At 44.6% G+C, this 18,148-nt stretch overlaps 1 protein-coding gene across 1 annotated transcript in view; it reads right to left on the bottom strand.

Annotated features, from left to right (window-relative positions):
- HSD17B4 (hydroxysteroid 17-beta dehydrogenase 4) overlaps positions 1-631 on the bottom strand; it is a 79,139-nt gene extending 78,508 nt beyond the window's left edge. Inside the window, exon 1 of the mRNA XM_081090420.1 lies at positions 429-631. Coding sequence (XP_080946546.1) covers positions 429-486 — 58 coding nt within the window. The 5' untranslated portion in view covers positions 487-631. The remainder of the gene's footprint in view (positions 1-428) is intronic.
- Positions 632-18,148: the final 17,517 nt, after the last annotated feature.

Below are 18,148 nucleotides of genomic sequence, written 5' to 3'. Positions count from 1 at the left end.
AGGCCCGAGAGTCTCAGGGCAGGAAGAGCCGGCCCTGGTGCGCAGAGAGGAGCTCAGTTAGGACTTTCACCTCGTTCTGCAGCCCGCAGCCCAGCCCCGCCTCCCTCCTCGCGTAACTCTGGGGCCCACGGGCGGGCGGCTGCACTGGGCGGGACGGGGAAGGGGCTGCAGCTGACCGTGTGGGTAAGAGTCCGTGGCCCCCCACGCACGGCCGCCAGCCCCACCTCTCCCTCCACAACAGACTCGGTGTCCTGACAACAGCAGTTGTACGTCCTCTCCCTCCATCCCACCGCGTCCAGCCCCTCGCTCCCCAGGCCGCTTCTTCCCGACCCCACCCCGCCGCCCGCAGCCCCATACTGAGCCCGGACGCAGCTGCTCCCACGCCGCGACCCCAGGGAGTGCGTGCCCTCCAGCCTTCGCGTGCTCACCTCCCCCTGCGCCGGTGACCAGAACCACCCGCCCGTCGAATCTCAGCGGCGAGGCCATGAGTCCAACCTGCAAGACACACACAGACACAAGCAGAACCTCCGGAGCTCAGACTGCGGGACAGGGAAGAGACGGGCAAAGAGGAGGCGGGTGCGAGTGACCTGCCAGTTTCTGGGAAGGAGACGGACGCCGTAGTTTTCCAAGTGCGCCTGCGCGGAGACCCTTGGCCCTCTGGGAAATGTAGTCCAGCGTGCCTCCAGCGGGGAGGTGGCGGGGAAAGCCCGCCCAAGAGGCTTAGGTTGAAAGCCCATTTCTGCTGCACGAATTAGTAATAGGAGCTGCTGGAACTTGTGTGGTAAAATAGCTGACTTGGCACCTTGCGTTTATTCATTCACCCGTTGTTTTGTCATTCACTCAACAAACGTTTTCTGGATTTAGGAGCTAGCCCTAGAGACATAGGACGCAGCCCCTATCCTTAAGTAGCTTTCAAAACAGCCTCTAAGAAGGAATGGCACCCTTACCAATGAGTAAAGATGCCTCAGAATGTAATCTCTGGACCTCCTGCATGAAGTTCATCTGGGAACTGTCAAAAATGCATAGTCGTGGACCCCCACGCTGATCCCCCAAAACAGAATCGCGGGACCAAAAAAAAATGTTCACAAGTGCCCCTAAATGATTTTTGGTTTTGTATGTTGATAACAGTCCTATGATGTAATTCAGTCAACATTTATAAAGCACAAGTTTACAGATGAACAGTAAGGTCACCCGGAGTTACCCAAAGTCAAATATAAACCTTTAATAACAGTGTAAGACCTGTGGCAAATATGTACAAGTTAGCTAAATGGTGCCAAAATAAACGGACCCTATCCCTGTTGGGGAGAAAGGGGAAAACTTTCCAAAGGAGATGACGCACAAAGTACTTTCAGAAGTGAACTATGCAAAAAAAAAAAAAAAAAAAAAAAAAAAAGGACATTATAGGCAATTAAATACTAGCTAGATAGGGGGCGGGGGCGGGAAGGGAGAGGGTAGGCCACAGAAGTAAGTAGTCTGTCAGATCGCATTTAGATGTTTTAATTTAGTGCTGAGAATGACTTTAAGCAGCATTACTCCGGAGAACACATTTATATCATGGAAGCGTCGCTCTGCGCTATTATTGAGGAGTGATTGGAGGTTGACAAGGAGAACTGATAGAAGAAACCTGCTCGGAAAAATTATGGAGGTCAGAAGTAAAGTCAGAGGAATTGTTGAAGAGGAAAAATGTTAAGATATTTTTGGAAATGGAGTGAAGGCTTTGTGATTAATTGGATGTGGATGTGAGGGAGGGACAACTGAAACAACCCCCCATATTTCTGGCTTGAGAATCTAGGTTATGGTGGCAGTCATCAGAAAAGGAATAGTGGGAAAAGAGCAGCTTTTAGAGGGAACATGCCTGCGACTTGGGACACACTGCACTTGGGAAGTGAAAGGAAGCTATGGCTGCAGATGCCTCGCAGACAGCTGTGGTTTTTAGAGCTCAGAGATTTTGTTGTTATCGTTTTAATATAGTTTTATTGATTTCAGAAAGGAAGGGAGAGGGAGAGATAGAAATATCATTGATGAGAGAGAATCACAGATTGGTGCCTGCATGCCCCCTGACTGGGAATCAGACCATGACCTCCTTGTTCATAGGTCGATGCTCAACCATTGAACCACACCAGCAGGTCTCTGAGAGTTTGATTTCCGTGTTCAGGCACAGCAAGAGAAGTCTCTCTGTAACTCAAGACTAACTCGCCAAAGAGCAGTCCTTTGGCTGAAAGCTGGCCCTAAAACAGCAACTTGCTCTCCTAACCATTTGTGCACATCTGCCTTATGACATTTGACCCTTGAATTCCAGTGTGCATGGAAACCCCAGGAAGATAACTCTGGGGGCACTGGGCCCAAAGATAAGAAAGCCCTTGTGATATGAAAGAGGTGACTCCTAAAGCTTTGGGCCAAGACCTCACCTTGTCCCAGTGCCTCCTCCAACCAATGGGGTGGGTTGCCTGGAGACGGAGCCCTTCTCTCAGCCCCATGCTGGCACTAACTCTGCTGCCCTCCACACAGGCTGCTCTGTCAAAAGGCGAGTCTAGTTCAGATTGATGACGACCTTCTTTGGATACTGGCCACGAGGAAGGCCCGGAGGTCTAGTCTGAGAGCATTATGAATCCAGGCTTGTATCAAGATGCAAAAGTGAGCCTTGGGCACGCCCATGTGGGAATCCTAGGTTCAAGGGTAAGCCTGTGTGACAGCTTGGTAGACTTTGGCCTCCACACCCCTAATTCCTGCAGAGAAAGCTGAAGTAGCCAGGCAATGCAGCAGAGCCAAATTTCCACAAAGTAGATCCCTGGAGATGCCCTAGTGAACTGTGCACTAGGCCCTTTCTCCAAGCCCCACCTGGTGCAAGTGCCCAGATATCCTTGTCGGGTATCTGTTTTGATTTTGTGTTGTAATGTTTCCTCATTAACCCAATAACCCTGTTCTTATATTTTAAAAAAGTAATTAGAAAACAAAAGGGGGAAAAAAGCACTGTGTATCCATATTTTCAGGATCAACCCAGTTGTAACCTACAGTGAGGTGTCCCCGCCACAGACTTACAACGGGAGTGAGAATTAAGGCTTCATCAGCCATGGCTGGGAGCCAATACTCCACTTCCCAGTGTCAGCAAGTAAATGGACACACAAACTCTGCTACATTCAGACAATGGAATGTTATTTAGTGCTAAAAAGAAGTGAGCTATCAAGCCATGAAAAGACATGGAGAGAACTTAAATGTGTACTATGAAGTGAAAGCAGCCAATCTGTCAAAGGTCACATACTGTGTGATTTCTACCGTATGACATGCTGGAAAGGACAACACTATGGAGACAGTGAAAAGACCAATGGTTGCTAGGTGTCAGTGGGAGGAAGAGTGTCTTACGAGACTGTAATCAAGGTGTCCATTGTGGCTGCTGTCATGTCAAGGTTCGTTTGGGGAGTATCCACTCCGCGCTCACTCCTGAAGCCATCGGAGACCTCTGGTCTTAGCCAGCTGCTGGCTGCAGACATCATGGGTGCCACATGGGCTCTCCATAAAGCTACTCACAACATGGCATATGAGAGAGCAAAATAAAGCACCCAAGATAGAAGCCATAGTCTTTTTAAAAATATATGTATTTAAGAGCAGTTTTAGGTTTACAGCAAAATTAAACAGAAAACAGAGTTCTTATATACATTTTGCCTCCGCATATGAACACCTCCCACATCACTAACATGCCCCCATCAAGAGTGGTCATTTATAGAAGCTCTCCCACTGCAGACACAGCTGACTCTCATAGCCAGTTAGCCTGGAGGTCAAATCACCCCTGGTATTGCCGACAACAATCAAGGCTTAACTACAACAAGACTGCGCACAAAGACCACTAGGGGGTGCACCAAGAAAAGACAAAAAAATGCGGAGACAAAGAAACAGGACGCAAATGTCAGAAATGGAAGATATAGAGCTCGAAACCACACTTTTAAGGTCTCTCAAGAACTGTCTAGAAGCTGCCGATAAACTTAGTAAGGCCCTCAAAAAGACTGGTGAGACTGCTGATAAATGTAGTAAGATCCTCAAGAAATCTAATGAGACCCTCGATGTTGTGATAAAGAACCAACTAGAAATTAAGCATACACTGACTGAAATAAAGAATATTATACAGACTCCCAACAGCAGACCAGAGGAGCACAAGAATCAAGTCAAAGATTCGAAACGCGAAGAAGCAAAAAACACCCAACTGGAAAAGCAAAATGAAAAAAGAATCCGAAAATACGAAGATAGTGTAAGGAGCCTCTGGGACAGCTTCAAGCATACCAACATCAGAATTATAGGGGTGCCAGAAGATGAGAGAGAACAAGATATTGAAAACCTATTTGAAGAAGTAATGACAGAAAACTTCCCCCACCTGGTGAAAGAAATAGACTTACAGGTCCAGGAAGCGCAGAGAACCCCAAACAAAAGGAATCCAAAGAGGACCACACCAAGACACATCATAATTAAAATGCCAAGAGCAAAAGACAAAGAGAGAATCTTAAAAGCAGCAAGAGAAAGAAACCCAGTTACATACAAGGGAATACCCATATGACTGTCAGCTGATTTCTCAACAGAAACTTTGCAGGCCAGGAGGGAGTGGCAAGAAATATTCAAAGTGATGAATACCAAGAACCTACAACCAAGATTACTTTATCCAGTAAAGCTATCATTCAGAACTGAAGGTCAGATAAAGAGCTTCACAGATAAGGAAAAGCTAAAGGAGTTCATCACCACCAAACCAGTATTATATGAAATGCTGAAAGGTATCCTTTAAGAAGAGGAAGAAGAAGAAAAAGGTAAAGATACAAATTATGAACAACAAATATGCATCTATCAACAAGTGAATCTAAGAATCAAGTGAATAAATAATCTGGTGATCATAATAGAATCAGTGACATAGAAAGGGAATGGACTGACTATTCTTGGGGGGGAAAGGGGTGTGGGAGATGCGGGAAGAGCCTGGACAAAAATCGTGCACCTATGGATGAGGACAGTGGGTGGGGAGTGAGGGCGGAGGGTGGGGCGGGAACTGGGAGGAGGGGAGTTATGGGGGGAAAAAGAGGAACAAATGTAATAATCTGAACAATAAAGATTTAATTAAAAAAAAAGAGTGGTCATCTATTACAATTGATGAACCTACATTGACATATCATTATCACTCAAAGGCCATAGTTTATATTAGGATTCACTCTTCGTATTCTACATTCTCTGGGTTTTGACAATTGTATAATGACATCTATCCACTATTATAGTATCATCTTATATAATATAAGCCTAATATATTAAGTGTCCAGTTGTCCAGTGACCTGTCAACTGTTCAACCAATGAAAGCATAATATGCTAAAGATATGCTAAGGCCACTAAACTGCTTGCTATGACATGCACTGACCACCAGGGGGAAGATGCTCTGACTGGTAGGTTACCTTGCTGCTGGGGTCTGGCAGATGGGGACTCAGCGAGATGGACCGTACATGCCCTAGAGCCCTCTTGCAGTCCCTCCCTGACTGGCCAAGCTCCCGTGTCCCTCCCTGGCCCCAATTGTGCACTGGCCGGTGCCCTCTCACAATCTGGGACCCCTCAGGGGATGTCAGAGAGCCAATTTCAGCCCGATCCCACAGGCCAGGCTGAGACCCCACTGGTACACGAATTTGTGCACCGAGTCTCTAGTACAGAATAATTTCACTGCCTTAAAGATCCTCTTCCTCCACTGACACCTAGCAACCATTGGTCTTTTCGCTGTCTCCATAGTTTCGTCCTTTCCAGCATGTCGTACGGTAGAAATCACACAGTATGTGACCTTTGGCAGATTGGCTGCTTTCACTTCATAGTACACATTTAAGTTCTCTCCATGTCTTTTCATGGCTTGATAGCTCACTTCTTTTTAGCACTAAATAACATTCCATTGTCTGAATGTAGCAGAGTTTGTGTATCCATTTACTCGCTGAAGGACATCTCGGTTGCTTCCAAGTTTTGGCAAGCCATAGTCTTTTTGTAACCTAATCTTGGAAGTAACATCCCATTCCTTCTGCTGCATTCAGTTCATTGGAAGAAGTCCGCTACACACAAAAAAGGGGAGAGATTACGTGAGGGCATAAATACCCCCTTGGTATTCCCTGGGAATACCTGGTAGAAGGCTATCTTAGAAGTTGTCTACCACACCAGGGGAGGCAAATGTTTACAGCTACCTTGACCATGCCCAAGCAGCCAGCCAGTTAAAGAATGCCCTTTATAAGTCTGTGCCTGAAAATAATCCACTCTTGTTTTGATGTAGCATAACTAACCAACGTTCTAAAAACTGCTGAGCAGCAAAATGGGTGCACTTGACCCTAATGAGAACAATCCCAAGACACTTTAAAATTTGCTGCCAACTCATTTTTCTAGAAAAACACAATCTATTTCTAGCAAATTTTCTTGGACAGCTGCCCATCCATTCAGGTTTTCATAAAAGAGACATCCCACTTAAACTATGTAATTTGTTCCACTCCTCTGCAGAGAGGAGTATGTAATAGAGAATAAAATGCCCAATAAATAAAATAATTTCAGTGTCATTGCATATATCATATATTGGAAAATATAATATACAGATTCTACATTTTTTATTCTTGTAGAGGAAATTCCTATTATTTCCCCTCAGCTGGAATGGAAGGGTGAAAATCCAGTGCCTTCTTTCCTCCTCAGATCATAAAATCCCCATACTAGTCCAACATTTGGTGGGGAAAGTGTTTGTGAAACCATCTCTTGGTGAGAACAGTGGATTAATGTGCTATTTACAACTTTTCTCAGGTGGATTCATTATTAATTCTCTGAAAGACATGTCAAATTTATGCATAGATCCTCAATGCATCATTGCCTTATTGGATTGTTATATCCAATCTAAATATGTTCTCATGTTAAACAACTTGGTGATGTGTGCCTTACGCAGGAACTCAAAGTTGGTACAATAGTTAGAAAACAGTGACACCACATAACCACAAGAGGGAGTGGAGCGCCACAGAAGTATAACATTTAATGTTTTTAAAGCTACATTCAGCTATTCTAGAGAAAACAAAACTTTTGTTGTTTCTATCTTCTCCATCCCCTTTACCCTTGGAATAATCTAGAGACTTTTTTTTTTTTCTGGCCAAAGGCAGTTCCAGTATCTCGGAGCAGATTATTTCTCCTGCTGCTGTACCCTGCTGACTTCTCTAAGGGAAACACCTCAGTACTGATTCACAAAGAAGTGGGTTCCTGTCTCATTGCTGAAGGCACCCTGCAGTGCCTGTCTCTGATTTCTGATTTGCCACCAGAGGCCAAGTACAGTTGACTCTTGAGCACCAAGATTTGAACTGTGTAGGTCCACTTATATGTGGGGTTTTTTTCAGTAAATACTGTAAATGTATTTTCTCTTCCTTATGATTTTTTTTTCAGAGGTGGAGAGAGAGAGAAACATCAACCTGTTGCTCCATTTGGTTTTTATGCATTCATTGGTTCATTCCTGTATGTGTCCTGACTGGGGATTGAGCCTGCAACCTTGGTGTATTGGGAAGATGCTCTCTAACCAACTGAGATACCCAGTCAAGGCTGATTTTCTTAGCATTTTCTTTTCTCTAGTTTACTTTACGAACAAAGTATATGCCCTAGCCAGTTTTGCTCAGTGGTTAGAGTGTCAGCCCTCAGACTGAAGGGTCTCGGGTTTGATTTGGGTCAAGGACACATACCTCATTTGTAGGCTGGATCCCTGACACTGGTCATGGCACATGAGGAAGCAACCAATCCATGTATCTCTCTCACATTGATGTTTCTCTCTGTCTCTGTGTCTCTCCCTCCCTTTCGCTCTCTCTAAAAATCAATGGAAAAAATATCCTCAGGTGAGGATTAACAACAAAAAATATAGCATATAATACATATAATATACAAAATGTGTCTTTTTAAAATATATTTTTATTGATTTCAGAAAGGAAGGGAGAGGGAAAGATGGATTGAAACATCAGTGATGAGAGAGAATCATTGTTGGGCTGCCTCCTGCACGCCCCCTACTGGGGATCAAGGCTACAACCCAGGCCGACACTCTATCTACTGAGCCAAACCGACCAGGGCCAAAATATGTCTTAATCAACTGTTTATGTTATCAGTGAGGCTCTGAGCCAATAACAGGCTATTTAGTAGTTAAGTTTTGGAGGAGTCAAAAGTCATACACGAATTTTTGACTGCACAGGGGTTGGCACCATTAACCCCTGCATTGTTCAAGGGTCAACTGTCTATAGTTTATGAGAATACTTCCTGTGTTCAGCAATTCAAGTACTTCTTGAGTTAATTTATCATGGCCCTAAAGCAACTAGGAAATACAAAGGCCAATGAGTGACTTTCAAAGGCTGAGAGTAAATGCTCAGTAAGCAGGAAAAGGTCTGAGAAAACATACCTTTCCTAGAATGACATGAATAGAAATCTCCAGTTGTAATCCACAATCATCCCTCAGTCTTTTGCACCTGAGGGAGTTCTAAAACTCTAAGTCCCATCAATGGTGGTACCTTATACATAATTACTGTACAGAATGTTTTCAGATTTTTTTTCATGTTAGCACAGCCTGGATAAACAGAATGATGAATAGAGCTGCGCAAGGCAGTTCTCCCTCAGCAGTGTATGGCAAACTGTCAGGCAAAAATAGAAGGCGGAGTAAGTACAATGGGCGATAAATTATGACTGTGATAATAGAAATATGATTCCTTGAGTCCTGGCTGATGCTTACTATGACACATGGATTCAACAGAACAGGTTTCAAAACTCTCAGAGTTTTGAAAAAATTGATAATAAATTACCAAACGTCTGCCACAAGAGCTTATTCTTCTACTAGGGGCCCAGTGCATGAATTTGTGCACCTTGAAAGGAACTGTGGGCCGCAAGGCTGCGGTAGGCACAGGGGCAGGTCTCAGCCCATCCTCTGCGCTCCTGCCTGGTCCCTCCTGCTGCAGCCCTCAGTCCCCTGTCTGCTGGCAGCCCTGCTCCTGTCTGCTCCCATGTGCTAACGGCACTGGCCTCACTCGCACCCGCTGATGGCGCAGAGTGATTGGGGCTGGCACCAGCAGCAGTTGCAAGAGGGGGCTGCTGCCCCGATTGCCCCTCAGGAGCGGGGGAGGTGGAGAAGCCCTGAAGGGCGATTGGGGCCGACAGGCATCGCTCACATCCACTGACGGCGCCAAGTGATCGGGGCCAGCGCCAGGCACTGGCAGTGGGTGTGAGCACCAGGCAGGACTGTGGTGTGCAGGAGCAAAGAATTTTCAGTAACCACCAAAGTGTTACCCTGATGACAGTGACCGGCGCCCCACCTTGGTCTGGCACCCCCGCTCACCTGCTCCACTATCTGGCCTTGGCCAATGCCCACCATGTTCTGTGCTCTGCTGCCTGCTGCTGACACCCGCCATGTTTTGTGTGCGCCCCCTGGTGGTCAGTGCATGTTATAGCAACCAATTGTTCAGTTGTTCTGCCATTCGGTCTATTTGCATATTAGCCTTTTATTATATAGAACTAGGGGCCCGGTGCACGAAATTCGTGCACTGGGTGTGTGTGTGTGGGGGGGGGAGTGTCCCGCAGCCCAGCCTGCCCCCTCTCACATACTGGGAGCCCTCAGGTGTTGACCCCCATCACCCTCGGATCGCCTGATCGGCCCCTTGCCCAGGCCTGACGCCTCCGCCAGAGGTGTCAGGCTTGGACAGGGGACCCCCATCTCCCCCGATCACTGGCTCTGGCCCCCGCCCAGGCCTGAGGCCTCTGGCCCAGGAATCATGCCTGGGCAGGGGACCCCCATCTCCCTCTGATCGCTTGCTCCACCCCCCGCCCAAGCCTGACGCCTCTGACCCAGGCTTCAGGCCTGGGCAAGGGGACCATCATATCCCCCCAATCCCCGGCTCCACCCTCCACCCAGGCCTGATGCCTCAGCCAGAGGAGTTGACCCTCATCACCTTCCAGTCACCAATCACCGGATCGGCCCCTTGACCAGGCCTGAGGCCTCCGGCAGAGGTGTCAGGCCTGGGCAGGGGACCCCCAGCTCCCCGCAGTTGCAGGCTCCGCCCCTGCCCAGGCCTAACGCCTCTGGCCTAGGCGTCCGGCCCGGGCAGCGGGGACCTGCAGTGGCAGCGGGGGGCGCCGTGATCGTGGGCTTCGCTTTAGGCCCAGGCAAGGGACCCCTAGCTCCTGGGACTGCCAGCTTCGACCGTGCCCAGCTCCCATTGCTGGCTCCACCCCTACTTCCTGCTATCACTGGCCAGGGCGGCAAAGGCGCCTGATTCTCCGATCATGGCTGGGGGGCAGCCCCCCATCTCTTAGCTCCCCCCTGGGTTTCAGATCACTGTCAGTGGCAGGGGGCTTCTTCCTGCTTTCCCTTTCGCCTCCCTGCATTGTGCCTACATATGCAAATTAGCCGCCATCTTGTTGGCAGTTAACTGCCAATCTTAGTTGGCAGTTAACTGCCAATCTTAGTTGGCAGTTAATTTGCATATAGCCCTGATTAGCCAATGAAAACGGTATCGCCGTACGCCAATTACCATTTTTCTCTTTTATTAGTGTAGATTAGATTTCTACAACCTCTCTCCAAAGAGTTCAAAGTGTTGTACTGAATGGAATGCAAACATTTTTTCAACACTGTCAAAGGCAAAGCCTCATCTAGTCATGGTGGTGGGAGAAAAGGTGGGAGATGGAGAAAACAATAACCAAGATGCCTTAAAGACTGGAGATGACTTCAGATGACTGGAGAAAGAGAGATAGCTCCATCTTCGATTGTGAAAACTCAGCTGGCAAAAGGAATGAGCATACAAATAAAGTCCTGTACTACAGCAATCTTGAAAGCTTGGGGAAGCTTATTGCAACTCGGGAGACACATCACGTCCTGAACCTTGGGATCCTGCAGCAGATTTAGATCCAGAACATCTCATGATGCAATTCCCTGAACTCCTCTCCCTAATGCCCTCCTGCTGTTAACACTGGTCCCTCTTATACAATGTTCATTTATTATGGAAAAATATTTGCCTCCAGTGCATCACAAACTTGTATTTTTGCCATTGGATCAGCATTCATTCCTGGCTGTATGTCTGCTCGAGTCAATATGATTTTACAACCAAGCCCCCAAATCTCAGGAACTTCTCAGAAGCAGTTCAGCCTTGTCCCCAGGCTGAGAAGTCACTACATCAAGGTCTATCTCAGAAATCTCAGCAAAGAAGCATGGAGTCCAGTGGCTTGTCATTATCCATTTCTGCAGTCAGGAGATTATGAAGCTGTGATTGTGCAGACCTGGGTCACATGCCACCTTTAGAGCTGGGGTGCAGTTAGCTCCACCTGCACTGAGAGAACTAGAAGAGGAGATTCCCAGTGAATGTTGGACTATTAGAAATAGAATAAGTGAGTTCTGGGCAGCCAAGAAGCAACACGTGTCCACCTCAACCTCTTTTCAGCCCTTCCCTCTCCATAGTTTCCTAACACAACCTCCTTTGACTTCCACTTAGATGTCTGAATATAGTGCAAATAATGCCCTTGGTGTCATACACTGTGTTGGCCTTGACTATCAGCAACCACACACTAGTCATTGCTGTATGATGAGGATCATTAATATTCATTTCCTTAATACAGTCATGTGTCGCCTAATGACAGGAATATGATCTAAGAAATGCATCATTAGGTGACCTTGTCATTGTGCTAAAACCATAGAGAGCACTTATACAAACCTACTTCACACCTAGTCCATACAGTAGAGCCTGTTGCTCTGAGGCTATACACCGGCATGGCATGATGCTGTACTGAATACTGTAGGCAACTATAACACAGTGGGAAGCATTTGTGTATCTAAGCATACCTAAACACAGAAAGGGTACAGTGAACTGTGGCATAAGAGATAAAAATGCTTCACCAGTATAGGGCCCTTGAATGGAGCTTGTAGGATGGAGTGGCTCTGGGTGAGTCGGGGAGTGAGTGACTGGAAAGGCCCAGGGCATTACTGTGCACTACCGTAGGCTTTGTAGTCACTGCACACTTGGGCTACACTACATGTATTTAATTTTTTTCTTTCTTCAATAATAAATTAAACTTAGCTTACTGTGACATTTTTACTTCACACTTTTTAATTTTAAAAAATTTTAGATGTTTAAAATAGCAGATTAAAACACACACATTGCACAGCTACACAAAAATATTTTCTTTATTTACCTATTCTATAAGCCTTTTCCTATTATTTTTTTTCTTTTACTTTTTAAAGTTTTTTGTTGTATTTAAAAACTAAGACACAAACACCCACTTTAGCCTAGGCCTACACAGGGTCAGCATCATCAATAGCACCGCCTTCCGCCTCCACATCTTGCCCCACCGGAAGGTCTCCAGAGGCAACGAAGCGTGGACTGTCATCTCCTGTGATGACGATGCCACTAAGGTAAGCATGTAACGCACCACAGACATTCCTCTCTGTGACATTACAACAGCTACGACGTCACTAGGCAATAGGAAATTTTCAGCTCCATTATAACCTTATGGGACCATCATCAAATATGTGGTCCATTCTTTACAGAAACATTATTATGTGGCACATGACTATACTGTTTCAGTCTCTGCTCATATCTTTCATTAATTTCTGTTGCCCCAAGTCACACACACACACACACACACACACCACAGGGAGCCAAGCCAATAGCGACATCTGACAACTACCACGAAGACCTGAGATAATAACCATCATGGTGACAGGGGAAACATCAAGGATGGTCAGGGTGGCGGAAGGCGTTTATTACCATTTTCAAATTGACCTCAGAACAAGGCATGCTATCAATACTAAATTCACATAAAGTAAATCATTCTTTCCAGTAAACTTCTCAATTTCTCCCTTTGAGCACAGTATTTCAAAAATAAATAAAAAAAAGAGTAGATACTTTTTACCCACATCTGGTTCCCAGAGTAATTGCATGTAATCAAATAAATTATTGAGTGGTTCATTAGGAAGGAGTGATTATACTTCCACAATGAGACATCTTCTCCAGCTTTTCAGAGCAAGAAGCATATATGATGAGAATAGAACAATTTTTCCCAAGAGACATCCTTTTCCTTCAATGTGATTCAGTTCTGCCCACAGTCTGAGGTGGCCACTGGAAAATCCCACTATTGGACTTTTGGGTGATCCTGGGGGTATTGACTTGTGGGAACTAGGTCTCCTGGTTCTCTCAACCCTACAGTGAAAAATGTGGGCTCAGGAGCTGGAGGGCAAGGACTCCCACCTTGCAGGCTTGAGAGGACACAGGCAAGGAGGCGATGCGTGGTGACTAAAGGGTGGCTCTGGAGGCGGGCAGCCTGGCTTATCATCCCAGCCTCCCCTTACCCTTGTGAGTCCTCCAACAGTCCTCTTCTTCGGGGCCTGCATTTTTCTCATCTAAAACGGTGATGAGTTCCTAGCTTCCAGAGTTGTGATAGACACAGATGGTCCACAAAGAGAGTTAGCATAGAGCCAGGCATGTGCTACTACTAGTAAACAAGCAATCGTTTGAATTACGCTTTTTGATTTGTGTTGTACCTTTGTTGCTGCCTTTTATTTTGGTTTATGTTTAAGTGCTCAGGAGGTAAAGCTCAGCCTGAACTCTTACTTCCATCAAGAGAAGAACTGTCATTGACAATTTAAAACAGCCTTGAATTGAGAAAGGAGACCACCATTGGAAAACTTCATTCTTCCCTGGAAATAGGAAAACACCAGGTTTAGACTTTCCTTTACCTACCGCTTGGAAGGGCTAGCAAATAAATCTTAAGCAGCATACAGAATGTTTAATACACCTAATATGTGTGTTTTTTCTAGAGTTTGTGTTTCTATTTTAAATTATTTTGACTTTTAATTCTGGCCCAAGGATATAATATGACTCATCACACAACCCCCCCAAAAAAATTCAGAGCATTATTAATAGTGATAGCTTCTATTTATTGATATCCTGTTCTGAGTGCTATACGTGCCTTTAATGATTATTTGAGATGGGCACCCTGGGTGTGCCCATTTTATCGATGAGGAAACTGAGGCGCAGTGAAATGAAATCACTTTCCCAAGCTTCAACTACAAAGCTTGTTTTCTTAACCTGAGGACACTTTGCAGCCTTCCAAAGTAGTTTAAATAAATGATCACAAATGCTTAAAAATAATAAACCTGAATTTGAACCAATACATCCTCATGATATTTCAGGACAGACTTTAATTCTGAATTCTAGCTGTTTTTTTCTCCACTGACCAGGCCAGGTGCTCAGTCTGTTTCTTGGCAAAGTTTCCTGGAAATAGAGGTTTCTTGTGTTCCCGCTCCCTTCTCTAAAAGAGCAAGAAATTTTTACAGGAAATGCAGAACCAACCTAGCGATCATCTTCTAGCAATCAGAACTCTCTCCATTATAAGAACAGAAACATGACTCACTATGGTCTAAGCAATAAATACCAAATGTATTGGCTCTTGAAACTGAAGAAGTCGGAGGCAAGGCTGACTGCAGGCGGGTGGAAAACAGTTTCATATGATGCACCAGGACTCACTTTCTCTCCACCTCTTGACTCCGCTTTCCAGGTTTGTTCTTTCTTGGACTGGCTCTCTCCTCACGGAAGCACATTGGCTTCCAGAAGCTCCAGGCGCAAGCCTCGTAGTTTCACATTCAGTGGGAGGAGAGAATGGTTCTTTGCCTGTGTCTCAAGCAGCAGTCAGAGGATGATCTATTGTTGAACCTGATTACATGGCTTCATCCCGTATTCATCCTGGAATCAGTCACTGACTCAAAGGAAATAAAATGCTCTGATTGGCCAGACCTAGGTCATGTGCCCAACTGGCACCAGAGGTGACAGTAGCACCTGGATAGAGAGACGGGGACAGGTGCTAGTCCTAAAGAAAACCCAGAATGTTGTTAACAATTGAAAGAGAATGCATGTCTAGCTGCAAATGTAAATGATAAAACATAAGTGATTATAGGTCCTAATTCCCTATGAGCTTAGGTACTCAACTCTACGTATTACTGTTTTGTTTTTTTTAACCAGGGGCAAAGGTTAATGCAGTCCTCCGCCACCACAAATGATACAGTCGAGTGTCACGCACTTGGGGAAATCGCAGGGGTCAGCACACCTGGAATGCAATGGGTGAGCTTCACCCTGGGAAAACCACCTTCATGATCCTGATCTCTCTCCTGCCAGGTAAGTAGCGACCATACATGTTCTTAACTAAACTCCAGGCCCATGTAATGACAATAAGACATAACATTAGAAATAGGACAATTCCTAAAATCCAGGCCAGATGACTACTGACAACATATGGGCAGTACTTTCTGGCAAAGTATAGATTTAATCAGTTAATATAAAGCACCGCTTACTCAACAATTAAGTTAGGCCAGAGTCAAAACCTTCAAATCCAGAGCAACATAACAAGTGCCAATCATCTCTTTTCATCCACACTCACTTTGTCCCGACCTTGGAAATTCTAGGATTTAAAACAAGGAAGTCCTAACAGAGATTAAAGGAGCCAGAGGCAAGCAGGCTTAGAAGTTTTCAGCTTATCCTTAATGCTAACAGAGGAGAAAGGCCCTTCTCAGATGGCGCCCATATGGTTTACATATTGTATACATAGCATTTATGTCAAATCTACAGCCAGGACAAGGGTGATGCAGAAGGAGCCCACCGATCACTCTTCCCAGGGCTGGAATCCACTGTGAACAGGATCTCAGCCAGGCAGTGGGGGATGAGAGGGGTCATTGTTGGAGGGAGCCACAGATCGGCAAGACGGAATTTGGTTTAGTTGAATGAAAATGTTAGCAGAGTTCGGGTGCCCTTGGTTGAATATGTTATTACGTTCTAGATGTAAAAGAAAGGCACCGCATGATAGCTAGTGAGTGTTTTCAAAATGAAGATGAACATTTAACTCTAAATCTGAATCTTCCTCAAATATCAACTGCTAATATAAAATGCCCTAAGGATTAAGCAAGTCTTCTAAATACACTCTCATTTACTTTTTATTGCATTTATTGGGGTGACATTGGTTAATAAAATTGTATAGGTTTTAGGTGAACAATTCTATAATACATCATCTGTATGCTGTATTGTGTATTTATCACTCTGAGTCAAGACTCTATTCCATCACTATTTACCCCCCTTTTACCCTTATATTTAACTGCACAACACACCGTGGAGAGTATCCTCATGAGATTCATTGCCTAAACTTGGCAGTCACTCTTAGATCTGGTTCAAAAGAATATTTGAGGAATCAAATGAGCAAAAGAAGCCAGACACAAAAGAGTAAATATTGAATGATTCCACTTAAATGAAGCTCAAAAACAGGCAAAACTAATCTCTAGTGCGAGATGAAAGTCAGAACAGTGGGTCAGTTGGGTGAGGAACTTCTGGGTGATAGAAATATTTTTCTTAATCAGAGTGCTGGTTAACAGGTGTGTTCACTTTGTAAGAAATTTCTAGAACTGCAACCTTAGGATTTTCTATATGTATGTTATATGTCAATAAGTTTAGTGAGAGGAGGAAGGGGAGGGTAGAGGAAAAAACAAAAGGAAGACTGAAAAGAAATGAATGGAAATTTAAAACAAAAAAATAAAATAACAAGAGCCTGAAAAGATGTTTCATTAAGTAAAATCACAAGGAGCTATAATGACACACCTATTAGAACAGCTAAAACTTACCAATGGTGATGATGACAAATGCTGGTGAGGATTTGGAGAAACTAGTTTGGTGTTCGTGTAAAGTGGTATAGCCATTCTGGAACATGTTTTACACAGCATTTACTATATGGCTCAACAATCACATGCTAGGGCATTTATTCCAGAGAAATGGAAAATTATTTCACAAAAAATTTACACACAAATATTAATAACAACTTTATTCATAGTAGAAAAGTACTGGAAATGACCCAAATATCCTTCAGTGAATGAATGGTTGAACAAACTCTAGGACATCCATATAATGGAATACTACTCAGCAATAAAAAGGGATGAATTACCGATACACACAACAACCTGGATAGACCTCAAGGGTGTCATGCTTAGTGAAGAGTTAATTGCCAAAGTTTATATACTTTATGATTCCATTTATGTAACATTCTCAAAATGATAGAACTATAGAGATAGAGAGAAGATGACCGGTTACTAGGGATGGGAGGAGGATTGGGAGGGAGGTGGTGTGAGCACAGAGAGGTAGGTGGCAGGAGAGAGGTCTTCTGTGGTGATGGAACAGTTCTGTATATTGATTATGGTGGTACATGGGATACAATGACATGAAACTATGCACACACACATATATGCACATTAAAAAGATAAACCCTCTATAGTGAAAACTAAATAAGGTCTGTGGTCTAGTAACAACATATCAATATCAATTCTGGGTTTTGAGATTGTGCCACACCTGTGTAACAGGTCACCTTCAGAGAAAACCAGATGAAGGGTATGCGGGACTCTCTGCTCTCTTTGAGTCTCTAACTGTTTTTAATTGAAAGCTGTTTTAAATAAGAGAAGAATCTTCAACCCTCTCCAGTTTCAATTAGCCCCATACATGTTTGCCTATGCTGCCTCCCCCAGGCAGGGTTGCTACCCCAGTCTTACTGTTAAGCAAGCGTATCTACAGATAAAACACACGGTGAGGGGAAGCCCACCACTCCTCTGGGGCTCACTGGTTCATCTCTCTTGCTCCTTGGGCTCAAGTGATTTGCATAGTGGGTTTCACATCAACTTAGAATTTAACTCTTTTCCTAAAAGTGGAATCTTCATGTATATGTAGAAAGATTTTCTTAAATATTATGAGGACTAAACAGAAGAATTAAAGGTAAGCTACTTAGGGAGACCATCTGCATTGAAATTAGCATTGGAAAAGGATGAAAAAATTTAGGCTGTCAAATTCCAAACTCGAATTGTGCTGACAGCAGCCAGGAAGTCAGAGACCCTTCCCAAGGTGGCTAAAGGGAGTGGGAGCCAATGTGCTATCAGGGGGTTGCTTCTTTAAAGTCTGGGAGAAAGGAGTGTGGCAAAGGCCACGTGAACGCAGATCAGAGCAGACATCTTTCTTGGCCTGCTGATAAATGCGAAACTGGTTCAGCACACAGGGTAGGGTTTTACACAATCAGCCCTGTTATTATTACTGCCCTTGGTTGAAATTACGTGGTTCATCAAGAGACAGATAAAACAAACTCAAACTTCAAAAGCCCATCTTTT

Source organism: Myotis nattereri (assembly GCF_964212035.1).
Source record: "Myotis nattereri genome assembly, chromosome: 4".
Lineage (NCBI taxonomy): Eukaryota > Metazoa > Chordata > Mammalia > Chiroptera > Vespertilionidae > Myotis > Myotis nattereri.
The sequence above is the reverse complement of the archived record's forward strand: the minus strand, read 5'-3'. Positions and strand labels throughout refer to the sequence as shown.